The sequence below is a fragment of the Phyllobates terribilis genome, unplaced genomic scaffold, assembly GCF_046119375.1.
Source record: "Phyllobates terribilis strain yellow unplaced genomic scaffold, ASM4611937v1 Scaffold_2__4_contigs__length_985480577, whole genome shotgun sequence".
In the NCBI taxonomy this organism is placed as follows: Eukaryota; Metazoa; Chordata; class Amphibia; order Anura; family Dendrobatidae; genus Phyllobates; species Phyllobates terribilis.
Window position 1 is genome coordinate 292,450,554 of NW_027362762.1, and position 14,669 is coordinate 292,465,222.

At 39.2% G+C, this 14,669-nt stretch overlaps 1 protein-coding gene across 14 annotated transcripts in view; it reads left to right on the forward strand.

The window, feature by feature from the left end:
- Positions 1–14,669, forward strand: part of MBNL2 (muscleblind like splicing regulator 2) — a 198,421-nt gene that overhangs the window by 154,155 nt on the left and 29,597 nt on the right. For 6 of the 14 annotated variants that reach the window (XM_073664162.1, XM_073664159.1, XM_073664154.1 and 3 more), the window contains exons 6-7: positions 7,450–7,503; positions 8,163–8,316. In XM_073664162.1, the coding sequence (XP_073520263.1) occupies positions 7,450–7,503; positions 8,163–8,316 (208 nt within the window). The remainder of the gene's footprint in view (positions 1–7,449; positions 7,504–8,162; positions 8,317–14,669) is intronic. The other 8 variants (XM_073664165.1, XM_073664169.1, XM_073664167.1 and 5 more) reach the window with 3 other exon arrangements.

A 14,669-nucleotide genomic window follows, 5' to 3' on the forward strand; every position in this document is an offset into this window, starting at 1 on the left:
ACTGACAATTAATCCATAATTGTACCTAAAGTATTAAGACTCCGTATTCCTGCACCTGGAAGAACGCACCCTGATGGGATAATTTCTCTCTAGTGAATGCAGCTTTCTGTAGGTGTGCAGTCAGTGGTATATTCTTGTTTTTACGCACATCCATATTATTCTTTTCCTACACTTGAAAAGGATTTGATCTCTAAAGTACACCACATGTCCTTATAGCAAATGAAGGAGTAAAGCTGTTCCACTAGTGCGGTTGCCAGTTTCTGAGTCATACTAAAGAAAACATTTCTTTTCTGGATAACATGGAACATTTTATGCCCACAAGAATTAAAAAAATACAGCAAGAGAACTCCAAATCCTAAAAAGGAACATGCATGCCTTACGGTCAGGGGGATTATTGAAATGGTATTTGGGCACAGTTTATCAAAACAAGTCCCTATTCACATCAGACATATATTTTGCTGCATCTGTTTACCAATTTTATGCCTTTATATGTATCTGTAAGTATATTTAATGGATCGTCACAAATTTGACAAGATGGCAAGAAGAGGGATGCATAGTGCTATTCTTCCCATCTAAATGATGGATACCACGACAGAACCTGACCAGTTTCTATATCAAAGGGTTATTCTCATTATATTAAATTGGAAAAATTGCAAAATGCTTTTAAAAACAAGCAATTTACTTGTTAACAAAAATCTTGTCTGTTCTGAAGAACTTAGGAATTTTTAATTTTATTGTTTATTGCGACTAGCCTAGGTTACCAGTCAACTCTCCATTTAGCAGACGTTGCTGAACATGCTCAGTGATTACAAGCTTTTTCTAATAGAGCTTGTAAGCACTGCTGTGAAGCTGGCCAGATCACTGGAGCTCACTGTTAGCTCCTGATCCAGCCAGCCTAGTGCAGTTGTGCTCCTCCGATGCTCAAAAGGCAAAGTTTTCCTCATATAGCAGCATTGGTTAGCACACAGTTCAGGTTTGCACCACGACAAATATGCTGGTGTGAGCTGTCAATCATTCTGCAGCACACCACCCCCTGTAAGCAGGAAGCCGGAGGCAGGGAAGCAAAGAATACATTAGGGAAATAGAATTGGTGGATTATAAATAATAAAATGCTTCTTACTTTACAACTGGTGATATTATAGATGTAGGACTGTAACTATGCTGTTATGTACCTGTTCTGCTGAGCAGATGGTCTGTTAGTATTGTAATGATCATACAGCATATGTTAAGCTAGCTATAATAGAAACACATGCACTACATTCAGAAGGCTGCATATTATATACACGTATATGTGCTGGGCAATATAGTTTAGTTTCTTTGATTTTTTAAGTTCTAAGGTAAATCCATTCACTCAAAAGCATTAGCTTAAGTTAGCATTTAAAGTATTGATAGATCATCCAGTGTATAGCCATTAGTTGTGTAACATGAAAATCTAGGGTATGAATAGAGTTTTTCCTTGTTATCTATTGTCTCTCTATGTATTGGTTAGTTCTGAATCTCATCTCTTTATTGTTTGTGGAAAACTTGAATGTAAATGCTAAAGCAACAGTGACGCTTGCAGACAGTAAGACTCCCAGTCCGAATAGGGATTTTCATGATTGTATATCTGTTAAATCCCACCCTAATAGAGAAGGTGTGCCCTAACTGTACATCTGCTAAATATCACCCTAGGAAGTGCCATAACTGTTCATCTGCTAAATCTCACCCTAATATAGAGGGAGTGTCATAACTGTAAACCTGCTAAATCCCATCCTAATATAGAGGGACTCCCATAACTGTAAATCTTCTAAATTCTACCCTAATATAGAGGGAGTGCCATAACTGTACATCTGCTAAATCCCATCCTAATAGAGAGTGAGTGCCATAACTGTACAACTGCTAAATCTCATCCTAATAGAGAGTGAGTGCCATAACTGTACAACTGCTAAATTCCATCCTAATAGAGAGTGAGTGCCATAATTGTACAACTGCTAAATCCCATCCTAATAGAGAGTGAGTGCCATAACTGTACAACTGCTAAATCCCATCCTAATAGAGAGTGAGTGCCATAACTGTACAACTGCTAAATCCCATCCTAATAGAGAGTGAGTGCCATAACTGTAAACCTGCTAAATCCCATCCTAATAGAGAGTGAGTGCCATAACTGTACAACTGCTAAATCCCATGCTAATATAGAGGGAATGCCATAACTGTAAATCTGCTAAATCCCACCCTAATATAGAGGGAGTGCCATAACTGCACATCTGTTAAATCCCATCCTAATAGAGAGGTGTAGTGCCATAAATTTACATTTGCTAAACTTCGCCCTAATATAGAGGGAGTGCCATAACTTTACACCCACTAAATCAAATTCTAATGGAGAGGGAGTGTCATAACTGTACATCTGCTAAATCCCATCCTAATAGAGAGTGAGTGCCATAACTGTACAACTGCTAAATCCCATTCTAATAGAGAGTGAGTGCCATAACTGTAAGCCTGCTAAATCCCATCCTAATAGAGAGTGAGTGCCATAACTGAACAACTGCTAAATCCCATGCTAATATAGAGGGAATGCCATAACTGTAAACCTGCTAAATCCCATCCTAATAGAGAGTGAGTTCCATAACTGTAAACCTGCTAAATCCCATCCTAATAGAGAGTGAGTGCCATAACTGTAAACCTGGTAAATCCCATCCTAATATAGAGGGAGTGCCATAACTGTACATCTGCTAAATCCCATCCTAATGTAGAGGGAGTGTCATAACTGTACATCTGCTAAATCCCATCCTAATAGAGAGTGAGTGCCATAACTGTACAACTGCTAAATCCCATCCTAATAGAGAGTGAGTGCCATAACTGTAAACCTGCTAAATCCCATCCTAATAGAGAGTGAGTGCCATAACTGTACAACTGCTAAATCCCATGCTAATATAGAGGGAATGCCATAACTGTAAACCTGCTGAATCCCATCCTAATAGAGAGTGAGTTCCATAACTGTAAACCTGCTAAATCCCATCCTAATAGAGAGTGAGTGCCATAACTGTAAACCTGGTATATCCCATCCTAATATAGAGGGAGTGCCATAACTGTACATCTGCTAAATCCCATCCTAATGTAGAGGGAGTGTCATAACTGTACATCTGCTAAATCCCATCCTAATGTAGAGGCAGTGCCATAAATGTACATCTGCTAAATCCCATCCTAATGTAGAGGGAGTGCCATAACTGTACATCTGCTAAATCCCATCCTAATGTAGAGGGAGTGCCATAACTGTACATCTGCTAAATCCCATCCTAATGTAGAGGGAGTGTCATAACTGTACATCTGCTAAATCCCATCCTAATATAGAGGGAGTGCCATAAACTGTACATCTGTTAAATCCCATCCTAATATAGAGGATGTGTCATAACTGTACATCTGCTAAATCCCATCCTAATGTAGAGGGAGTGCCATAACTGTACATCTGCTAAATCCCATCCTAATATAGAGGGAGTGCCATAACTGTACATGTGCTAAATCCCATCCTAATATAGAGGGAGTGCCATAACTGTACATGTGCTAAATCCCATCCTAATGTAGAGGGAGTGCCATAACTGTACATGTGCTAAATCCCTTCCTAATATAGAGGGAGTGCCATAACTGTACATCTGCTAAATCCCATCCTAATATAGAGGAAGTGTCATAACTGTACATCTGCTAAATCCCATCCTAATGTAGAGGGAATGCCATAACTGTACATCTGCTAAATCCCATCCTAATAGAGAGTGAGTTCCATAACTGTAAACCTGCTAAATCCCATCCTAATAGAGAGTGAGTGCCATAACTGTAAACCTGGTAAATCCCATCCTAATATAGAGGGAGTGCCATAACTGTACATCTGCTAAATCCCATCCTAATGTAGAGGGAGTGCCATAACTGTACATCTGCTAAATCCCATCCTAATAGAGAGTGAGTGCCATAACTGTACAACTGCTAAATCCCATCCTAATAGAGAGTGAGTGCCATAACTGTAAACCTGCTAAATCCCATCCTAATAGAGAGTGAGTGCCATAACTGTACAACTGCTAAATCCCATGCTAATATAGAGGGAATGCCATAACTGTAAACCTGCTGAATCCCATCCTAATAGAGAGTGAGTTCCATAACTGTAAACCTGCTAAATCCCATCCTAAGAGAGAGTGAGTGCCATAACTGTAAACCTGGTATATCCCATCCTAATATAGAGGGAGTGCCATAACTGTACATCTGCTAAATCCCATCCTAAGAGAGAGTGAGTGCCATAACTGTAAACCTGGTATATCCCATCCTAATATAGAGGGAGTGCCATAACTGTACATCTGCTAAATCCCATCCTAATGTAGAGGGAGTGCCATAACTGTACATCTGCTAAATCCCATCCTAATGTAGAGGGAGTGCCATAACTGTACATCTGCTAAATCCCATCCTAATGTAGAGGGAGTGTCATAACTGTACATCTGCTAAATCACATCCTAATATAGAGGGAGTGCCATAACTGTACATCTGCTAAATCCCATCCTAATATAGAGGGAGTGCCATAACTGTACATCTGCTAAATCCCATCCTAATATAGAGGGAGTGCCATAACTGTACATCTGCTAAATCCCATCCTAATATAGAGGGAGTGCCATAACTGTACATCTGCTAAATCCCATCCTAATATAGAGGGAGTGCCATAACTGTACATCTGCTAAATCCCATCCTAATATAGAGGGAGTGCCATAACTGTACATCTGCTAAATCCCATCCTAATGTAGAGGAAGTGTCATAACTGTACATCTGCTAAATCCCATCCTAATGTAGAGGGAGTGCCATAACTGTACATCTGCTAAATTCCATCCTAATATAGAGGGAGTGCCATAACTGTACATCTGCTAAATCCCATCCTAATGTAGAGGGAGTGCCATAACTGTACATCTGCTAAATCCCATCCTAATATAGAGGGAGTGCCATAACTGTACATCTGCTAAATCCCATCCTAATATAGAGGGAGTGCCATAACTGTACATCTGCTAAATCCCATCCTAATATAGAGGGAGTGCCATAACTGTACATCTGCTAAATCCCATCCTAATATAGAGGAGTGTCATAACTGTACATCTGCTAAATCCCATCCTAATATAGAGGAGTGTCATAACTGTACATCTGCTAAATTCCATCCTAATATAGAGGGAGTGCCATAACTGTACATCTGCTAAATCCCATCCTAATATAGAGGAGTGTCATAACTGTACATCTGCTAAATTCCATCCTAATATAGAGGGAGTGCCGTAACTGTACATGTGTTAAATTGCATATTGTAACAACTATGTTTATCTTTTGATCTAATAGATTATAAAGGCTACATAATGTTACATTGGTGTAGATTTTAACTCCATGCCTAAATTAGTGACACACTAGGTACTATTTTATAACATACAGTATCTTCACATTGCCAGAGCAATGTTTGATTTGTTAGTTGTTGGCCACCAATATCTTTACAAGTTTTCCAACAATGTCAAAAATTCTTTAAATAAATGAAACGTCTTTAAATAAATTACCCGTTTTACAATATCACCATTGTAAGCACTTCTCTTCAGAGGAGAATTTGTAGGAATGCCCTTTAGCTCTGTATGTGACAAGCGACTGGTGAATTTTGGTATCTTTTTTGCTTACCCCTCTGAGCAGATCTGCTGTTGTGTGCCTCACTGTTGCTACTATGTTTCTGTATCTTAACTATCAGTGTTTAGTTGCTACTTATAAAAGTCTTTGGGCTATAATTCTATTAGCGATTCTAAGGGGTTAGTGTTCACACCACTCCACCAGAATGTAATTATTCGATTGGATGTCCTACTTGTGCTTTAGACCAAAATGTAAAAAATACTGTTTTGGACACCTTTTCAGTTTCCATAAACTAATTGGTGACCAGGTCTATGCTGCCCTACCTGTGACCAGCATAAAGTAGTCACCCTTCACCATTCTATCACTTACTTGTCAATATGGTGACATTTTTACAAATCAGTTTGTCAAACTGCAGCACAAGCTGATTTCTGTTCAAGAGTCCTGTCACTGATGTAGATGACCTCAGGAGTCCTACATATTCATGAGCTGCACCCCACCCACTACTGATTGATAGCTTTCTTTCTATACACAATAATAGCTGCCAATCGTTGTGGTTGGGCGATAATAGCCAACAGCTTATGAATACTAAGGACTCCTGAGCTCACAAGGCTTGTCTTCACCATATTGACAAGAAAGTGACACACCGATGGAATCATGGTCTCTGTCACTACTTATGATGTCCTCAGATAGGGCAGCATAACCCTGGTGAGTTGAGAAAATAAATTCACGTTATCCAGGCCCTGTGTCCAATTCTGTCCTCTGTGGAAGCCAGATCAGGGCATCCTTCACTTCTGCGCTTGCCATCCTGAGTGCCTCTTGCGCCTACTAGACTCTGACGTTATGACTGTCAAGAACAAGAGGTGCCCAGGATACCGGGCCAATGATCCTGGGTGCAGAAATGAAGGCCGCCCTGATCTGGCTGCCACAAAGGACCTGACAGTTTCCCTTTAAATTTACACCAATTATGGTACATGCCTTATTCTCACAAAATTACATTATGAGCTAGAGGTGGCAATTTTGTGGCAATTGTTATCCCATATCCCTATTAAGGACTCCTCTCAATTTCGCATGGGTGGAGACCCTGCACAACCCAAGCATTTCTCTTTCAGAGGTTCCCCAGCGTTATGATACATTTAGTTTATTTTAACGTACGGTCAGTCTCGCCCCATAATTAGTTGAATATTTTCATTTTTATTAATGTGCAGCCTGAAGACTTTGATAAGTGAGCCATGAAGATAGCTGATTTCTGTACATGTGTGAGATGATGTGAAATAGACAATGGTTAAACCCATCTTGCAATACAAGAACTTAAAATGATCACAAAAATAATCTATGATTTCATTTGCTTTAAAGTTACTAGACATCAATATACTTTTAAGAGTAGTAAAATACAATGCCAGTGACTTGTTCAGGTGGCAGCACATATTAAAAAAAGAAAAAAGCAACTAACTTCTCGTCTGCCATGGTGGAAGCTATTTAATCTTGCTGTGAATTGATCTTTTAATTTGCAAATGCTTAATGGAGTTTGAGAGACGCTATATTAATTTGATTTACCTGAAACATCTGTATTTTACTCTCTTATCTGCTTTAACTAAGGTACAGTAGATGCATTTTGCTTTAGTACTAATTCAAGGTGTAATATTCATTTCTTTAAAGAGACATTTTTGTTGTTGTGCATGCCTAGTGTTTTATATGTTGTATATTGCATTCAGAATATTTTTTTCCTTCTCACCTATCCACAATGCAATGCCGTTCCCATGATGCACCTCTGCTTGCTGTTTACCTGTATGTTAATTCGCTTGAATCCCATTGGCCCACTGCCATCATGTGCTCGCTGCCTGTTATTAAAAGACGCAGTCGACTGCCAAAGCAATGAAGCGACCTCTCGAAGCAACTGTAGATCTGGTACTTTGACCTTTCACCTTTTGCTTTGCATGTAGCTTTTTTTGTTTTTTTTACAATGAAGTGACTAATATTTTTTTATTGCTTTTTTAACATCATCTGAGACAACCAATGCATATAGCTAATGTATGGAAATGATCAAAGTCGTAATTAGCCATCTTCATTTTTTTATTTTTCATACGTTACAAATAAAGATTGCTGTTACACTGCTGACATGGCTTCATTTTGAAGTACTTGTATACAAGATAAAGCTGAACCTATGCTCTATGCCATTTATTACAATAGTGGAGACGTTTGGCCAAATTACAAATTTATATTGATTGTAGCAAATCTTATATTTTAGTATATATTACTATATCTAGAAATCAAGACTAGACTGTGATCAGATGCTATAATGCTCATGTAAATGATGTTATCTCTGTAGTCTGGTGACTACAGGCCTAATCTAATGGTACCATGCTTTTGCTACCAATAACCAAATCTCACTCATTCTGCATTGCCTCAGTTTGGGTTAAGGTGCATGGCAAGGCATCTTTATTTTAGTTCAATTTTTTTCTTTACTTCAAATTTTATCACAATCCGTAATTTGTTGTTGATGTCTGTTTCCAGGTTTGCGTAGACGTTCTGACCTCTACAAGTGTCATCTAATTCTTTATTAACAGGCTTTTCCACCTGGCGTCCTTCACCCTTTACCAAAGAGACCAGCTCTAGAAAAAAGCAATGGTGCCAGCGCACTTTTTAATCCTAGTGTCTTGCACTACCAACAGGCCCTTGCAAGTGCACAGTTGCAGCAGCCTGCGGCATTTTTTCCAGCAGGTATGTTTCATGGCCTTTGTAGTACTGAAAATACAATAGAATATTTGTCATCTTCTTTGCTAAATGTACATGATTTATATGAATCCTAAGCAAAAGTGTAACTCTATACGCTACTCTATTAAATAACTGATAGGCTGTGTGCCCACTATGCGTTTTTCAAGTGTTCTTGCCTCGGATTTTCCGCAGTGAAAACGCTTAAAAATGCTTGGTAATACGTGCCCCATGGTCCCTAATGATAATCCGCATGTGCTATGCACATGCTGCGGAAATTTCCACTGCAGATTTTCATTGCGGAAAACTACGCAGCATGTCCATTAATTTTGCGGCCACGCAGCGTAATTGCCGCCATTGACTTGCATTGAAACACATATTATCCGTGTCAGCACATTTGCACACATGGATATTAAGCATTTCTATGTGCGGATGGTACCCGAGTTAGGAGAAGAAGAGACTCTCCTCCAGACCCGGGTACCATAGAAACTGTTAAAAAAAAAGAATTTAAAATAAAAAATAAAGATTATACTTACCTTCCGAATCCCCCGGTCTCCTCAGCGATGCGTCCGGTCTGTTGTATGGGTCGCGGTGGTGTGAGGACCTGCCATGACGTCATTTAGTCATGTGACAGGTCACGCGACTGCTGACATCGGCGGTCGTGTGACCTGTCACATGACTCAATGACGTCATTGCAGGTCCTTTCACACCACCGCGACCCATACAACAGACCAGACTTAGCGGAGAAAATACCGGGGGACATCGGAAGGTAAGTATAATCTTTATTTTTTACCATTTTTATTCTTTTTTTTTTTAACTATTACTTGGTCACACTATATATTGTATATTGTGTGACCAAGTTGTCAAGCACTTTTCCAAGTGATGCTAAAATCACTTGTAAAGCCCTTGATAACCCGCGTGCAGAAATGCAGGCAAAAACGCTTGACAAATGCTTCTACCTGGCAGCAAAAACGCATGTAAAATCCACATGCGTTTTTCCTGCCAGGGAGAAGCGGAAAAAATATGCTGCATTTCTGCATCGTGGGCACTTAGCCATATGTTGTAGTCAAAGTATATCTGTCCTATAGAAATAAGGCTCTTATTTATCTGGTCTAAATTATTTTACTGGTTTCTAGTGAGTGAAAAATTCTACACAGTCTATCTATCTATCTATCTATCTATCTATCTATCTATCTATCTATCTCATATCTATCTATCTATCTATCTCATATCTATCTAATATCTATCCCTTATCTATCCCATATTTATCTATTTTCTATCCCATATCTATCTATCTATCTGACCATCCATCTATCTCATATCTATCTATTTATCTATCTATCTATCCCATATTTATCTCTTATCTATCCCATATCTATCTAATATCTATCTATCTCATATCTAATAGTTATCTATCAATCTATTACTATCTATCTAATACTATCTATTATCTATATGTTTATCTCTCTATCTATCCCATATCTATCTAATATCTATCAATCTAATATCTATCCCATATCTATCTAATATCTCTCTATCCCATATCTATCTATCTATCACTATCTATTATCTATCTCTCTCTATCTATATCTATCTAAATTTGTAAGATATAACAAACCCATCCGACTGTAAAAAAAAAAGCCATGCAAATCTTTCAGTTAAAATGTATGTCTTAGGCTCTGTTCACACTATGTTTATACATCTGGAAGACACCAATTTAGCATACACTTGCCTGGTTATACACTATGTTTGTAATATATGTTTTCGGAACTCCATTTTTCTAATACATAGAAATAAAATAATATTCTGTCTGCCTTCGCTACCTGCTAGGGCTAACTTTGAAGTGTACATTATATTTGAGTTAACAGCATAACAGCCGTATTCAGTAAGATCTGAAGATCCCCCTAGTGGTGGCTGCAGGTAGACTGAATTTTGCCACCTAAGGCCATGTAGCCACATTCTGAAATGTCTTTTCCTCAGGTGTCCACACTAAAATATGCAATTGCAATGTGCTCTTTATATTGCATTTTGCTGCTTTTTTTGTTCGTTTTCATTTTTTGGGTGCAGATTTGATGTAGTGATTCCACACATTAAGAGTAGGTTCACACAGCCAATTTCTCCACGTCTGACAAATTCTGGCTTTGATCAGAGTGGCATCAGTTTTTCTCAGACCTGGAGAGAAAAAAAAAGTTTCTCCACCTTCTCTATTCTTTCAATGTGTGAAAATCGGACCGCACTCAGATGTCATCCGAGTGCAGTCTGATTTTTTTCATGGACTCATAGACTTGCATTGTCGATTTTGATCCAACACTCGTATCAAAATCGGACATGTCTGCAATTTTTTCCACATATGAAAGAGGAAAAAAATCGGATATGTGCACAGAGCCATAGAATATAATAGATACGAGTTCTATCTGTGAAAACCACATTCAGAAAATTAGTCGTGTGCACAAGGCCAAAAAATGATTGCGCTTTTACAAGCATTTTTTCCAAATACACTTCTATGGGGAAAAAACACACAGTTCAACAGATTTTTAATATACAGTAAGCATGAGTTTTCATGAAATCAGATCCACTTTGAACTGTTGAAGGGGTTGTGCGGGACTTTATCATTGGTGACCTGTCCTATTGATTAGAGTAGGGGGCAGATATGCAGTACTCAGTCTACCTACAGCTGCCGGAGCTGTGCTGTACAGTTCCAAAACTGCCACTGGGAACAGCTGATCGGCGGGGGTGCCGGGTGTCGCAGCTCCACTGATCAGACATTGATGACACGTCCTAAAGAAAGGCCATCAATGTTAAATTCTTGGACAACCCCTGTAAGTGCATTCGATTTTCTGCACAAATAATGTAGTGGAAAAAATTGCATTTAGGCTGTGTGCCAACGATGCGTTTTTTAAGCGTTTCCGCAGCGGCAATTCCACTGCAGAAACGCTTAAAAAAGGTTTGGTAGAAGGCCTGCCATGTTCCCCAATGATAATCCGCATGTGCTGTGCACATGCTGCGGAAATTTCTGCTGTGGATTATCATTGCGGAAAAAACGCAGCACTACCAATTATTTTGCGGACGCGGTGCGTTTTCACCGCCATTGACTTGCATTGAAACGCATGAAATCCGCATCACTGGATCTGTACATGCGGATTACATGCATTTCAATGTGCGGATGGTACCCGGGTCTGGAGAAGAGGAGACTCTCCTCCAGACCCGGGTACCATAGAACCTGTAAAAAAAAGAATAAAATAAAAAATAAATATACTTACCTTCTGATGGCCCCCGGTGTGATTGTCTTCGCTTGCCGGCAGATCGCAGTGGACTCAAGGACCTGCGCTGACGTCATTTAGTCATGTGACGGCAGGTCCTTCATTGTACCGCGAGCTGCCGGCAAGCCGAGACGCATCGAATCAAGTCACCGGGGGCCATCAGAAGGTAAGTATATTTATTTTTTACCATTCTTTCGGTCACACTATATAAATCAATGCCGTTTGCATGGATTTATATAGTGTGACCAAGTTGTCAAGCACTTTTCCAAGTGATGCTAAAATCGCTTGGAAAGCGCTTGACAACCCGCATGCGGAAATGCATGTGAAGAACGCTTCACTTCCGCTTGTCCCTGGCAGGAAAAACGCATGTACAATCCGCATGTACAATCCGCATGTACAATCCGCATGTACAATCCACATGTGTTTTTTCTGCCAGGGAGATGCAGAAATGCTCAGGAAAAAATCTGGAGCATTTCTGCATCATGCATCGTGGGCACATAACCTTAAGCTACTTGGAACATGGCCTAAAAAGGGTTTTCAAACTTCTGCAAAAGAAACTGGCCAGGTAGGGAAAATGTGATAAAATAATAAACACCAATTTTTTACTGAATTTGGAAAACCCTTTTAACCCTAGGACTAAGTAGGATTTTAGGGTTCTGCAATAGAAAATCAAAGCTCTGCTGCTATATACTTTGGAAAGAAATGTTCAAGTATAGAAGTCAATGGCAAGTGTATGCAGTCTATAGACAAAGTTACATGTGATATATATGTATACTTGCTTTTTCAAGCAAATAGTCTGAACAAAGGTCCAGAAGACATGGTTTAGGGAGAGAATTAGAAGGTCTCAGACATACCATAACATATTTATGGTATTCTTTAGAACAAACTTAAAGGTGATTTCCACTTTTAGAACAGTGGTCCTCAGTCGATCTGATCCTTGTGAAAAAAAAACAAATAGTACTCACCCGCCCTAGACCCTGGCTCACTATTCCTGCTCCCATCTCTGGGTTTTGACTGCAGCGTTGACATCACATCAGTAGCATTCATCACTGCTACAGTCAATCACAGAACTCAGCGGCACGTGCTGTCTACATCTGCAGAGCCACTGAGCTAAATGATTGGCTGCAACAGTAATATAAGCAGTCGACGTGACGTTAGCACTGCAGGCAAAAAATGGAGATGGAAGCAGCGCAGTGCTGGACCCGGGGTGGGTGAGTACTCTCTGTATTTGTTTTTTTGTTATTTACTAGGATCAGTATTTTGGGGGATCATTTTTCTTAAAGTGGAAAGCACCTTTAAATTGAAATTACATTTTAGACACTAAAGGAAAACAAGCTGATGTATTAGAATCCATGAGTATTGTATAAAATGGACAAATTCCCCAGGATATCCATTGGATTCATGCATGGAGGTTTTGCTTGCATGCACCCAATATAACAAAATCTAGCACTTACACTTCTCACTACCGCATGTATAGCTGAAATCCAGAAGATATTATTATAAAACAGCTTAAACTCACACACATTTACTTGTTACACTGAATCTTCTCAAGTGTGTAGCTAGCCAACCTGTTACAGCTAAATGGATAGTTTTTAAAGGAAAGTTAATGGCTGGATAGTAAAATTCAGTACACATTTACATTTGCTTGTTCTAGCAGCCTCTTATTACACTGCTGTTTTATTAGTGTTGCAGAATACATACACGTTTAGGTCATACTAAGGAAAACGCCTAGTATGTAAACTGCATAAAAAAAACAGTTGCAATTTTCCAAAAGAACCAATTGCAGCATTATTCTAGAGCTTTCGTACATTATTCTAGAGACCTTGTACTCAGTGTTATTGAAGGGGCACTGCAACCAATCATTTTTCTTATATTCTTGTATGGCCCCTGTTTATATAATAAAGTGAAAAGTGATTTTGGACGGACCAGATGATCCACTGGTTTGTATGGGCCTCCTGGCTCTCTCTCACAGATAATGATTGGGGAGGAGAGAAATATCAGGCAGTTGGAATTTAAAGGGAATTTGTCAGTAAGATCAATAATAATAAACCTCCTAAGCCTTCTATATGGACATGTAGGTCATAGGAATCTGAATAAAATGTTACCTTTATATCTGTGATCCGATGTCTTATTCCAGAGAAATCCATGTTTTTATTAAAATGGTAATAACAGTAAGCCGGACACTGATCTGCCTGAGAATCTGCCTCCAGAGATTATTTTAAGTGAAAGGGGGAGTTACCAGTGTGAGACATGTAGATCAGGAGAGCAGATGTCAGTCATTACATGTGTCACACTGGTAACTCCTCCTTTCATTTAAAATAAGCTCTGGATTCAGATTCTCATTCAGATCTTTGTAGGGCCCATAGATCTTAACAGCTCATTTGCATAAAAAAGTGGAAATTTCTGGAATAAGACATCTGACTGCAGATATCAAGGTATCATTATTTTCAGCTTTCTATCACTTACATGCCCTTATAGACGGCTAAGGAGGGTCAATCCTACTGACAGATTTCCTTTAAACACCCGAGCCTTGTTGTTTTCAGGGGAGATAAGTTTCCTTTTCTTTCTCCTTTCTCAAAGTTGAAAATGCATGAATGCTCGGACGAGGACGCATAAACCCTTAGCCAATAGTTATCTCACGTTTATGGCCCCCTGCATGGCAGATGGTAGATAAAAAACATTGCAAAAAATATTTTACATAGAGCACAATAGCCGCATTAGTCTCATTATTGTACAGGAAAAGTGCAGTCAGGTACATTATATCCATACACATTAAATTACAATGATGGATTTTAATCAGTGAGCAATTATCCTTTATGCGTTGTATAATATTGTTATACCAGTGAAACATGCTGAAATCCATGGCTTTTGAAATGTGGTTTTCATTGGGTGAAGCTGTTTGGCAGAGTGTTCACTTATTTTCCATCTTTAGTTTTAGCGGAAGCTGCAACACAACAACGGAGTCCTATATGACATTTTGCATGTCGCATGTAATGATTTTTGTCGCATGGACAAAATGAGATGAAAGTGTGCGGTATAACCCTCCCCTGAGTGCTCACGTACATGGACGTATTACAGCTCTGTGTTGTAATATGACGACCA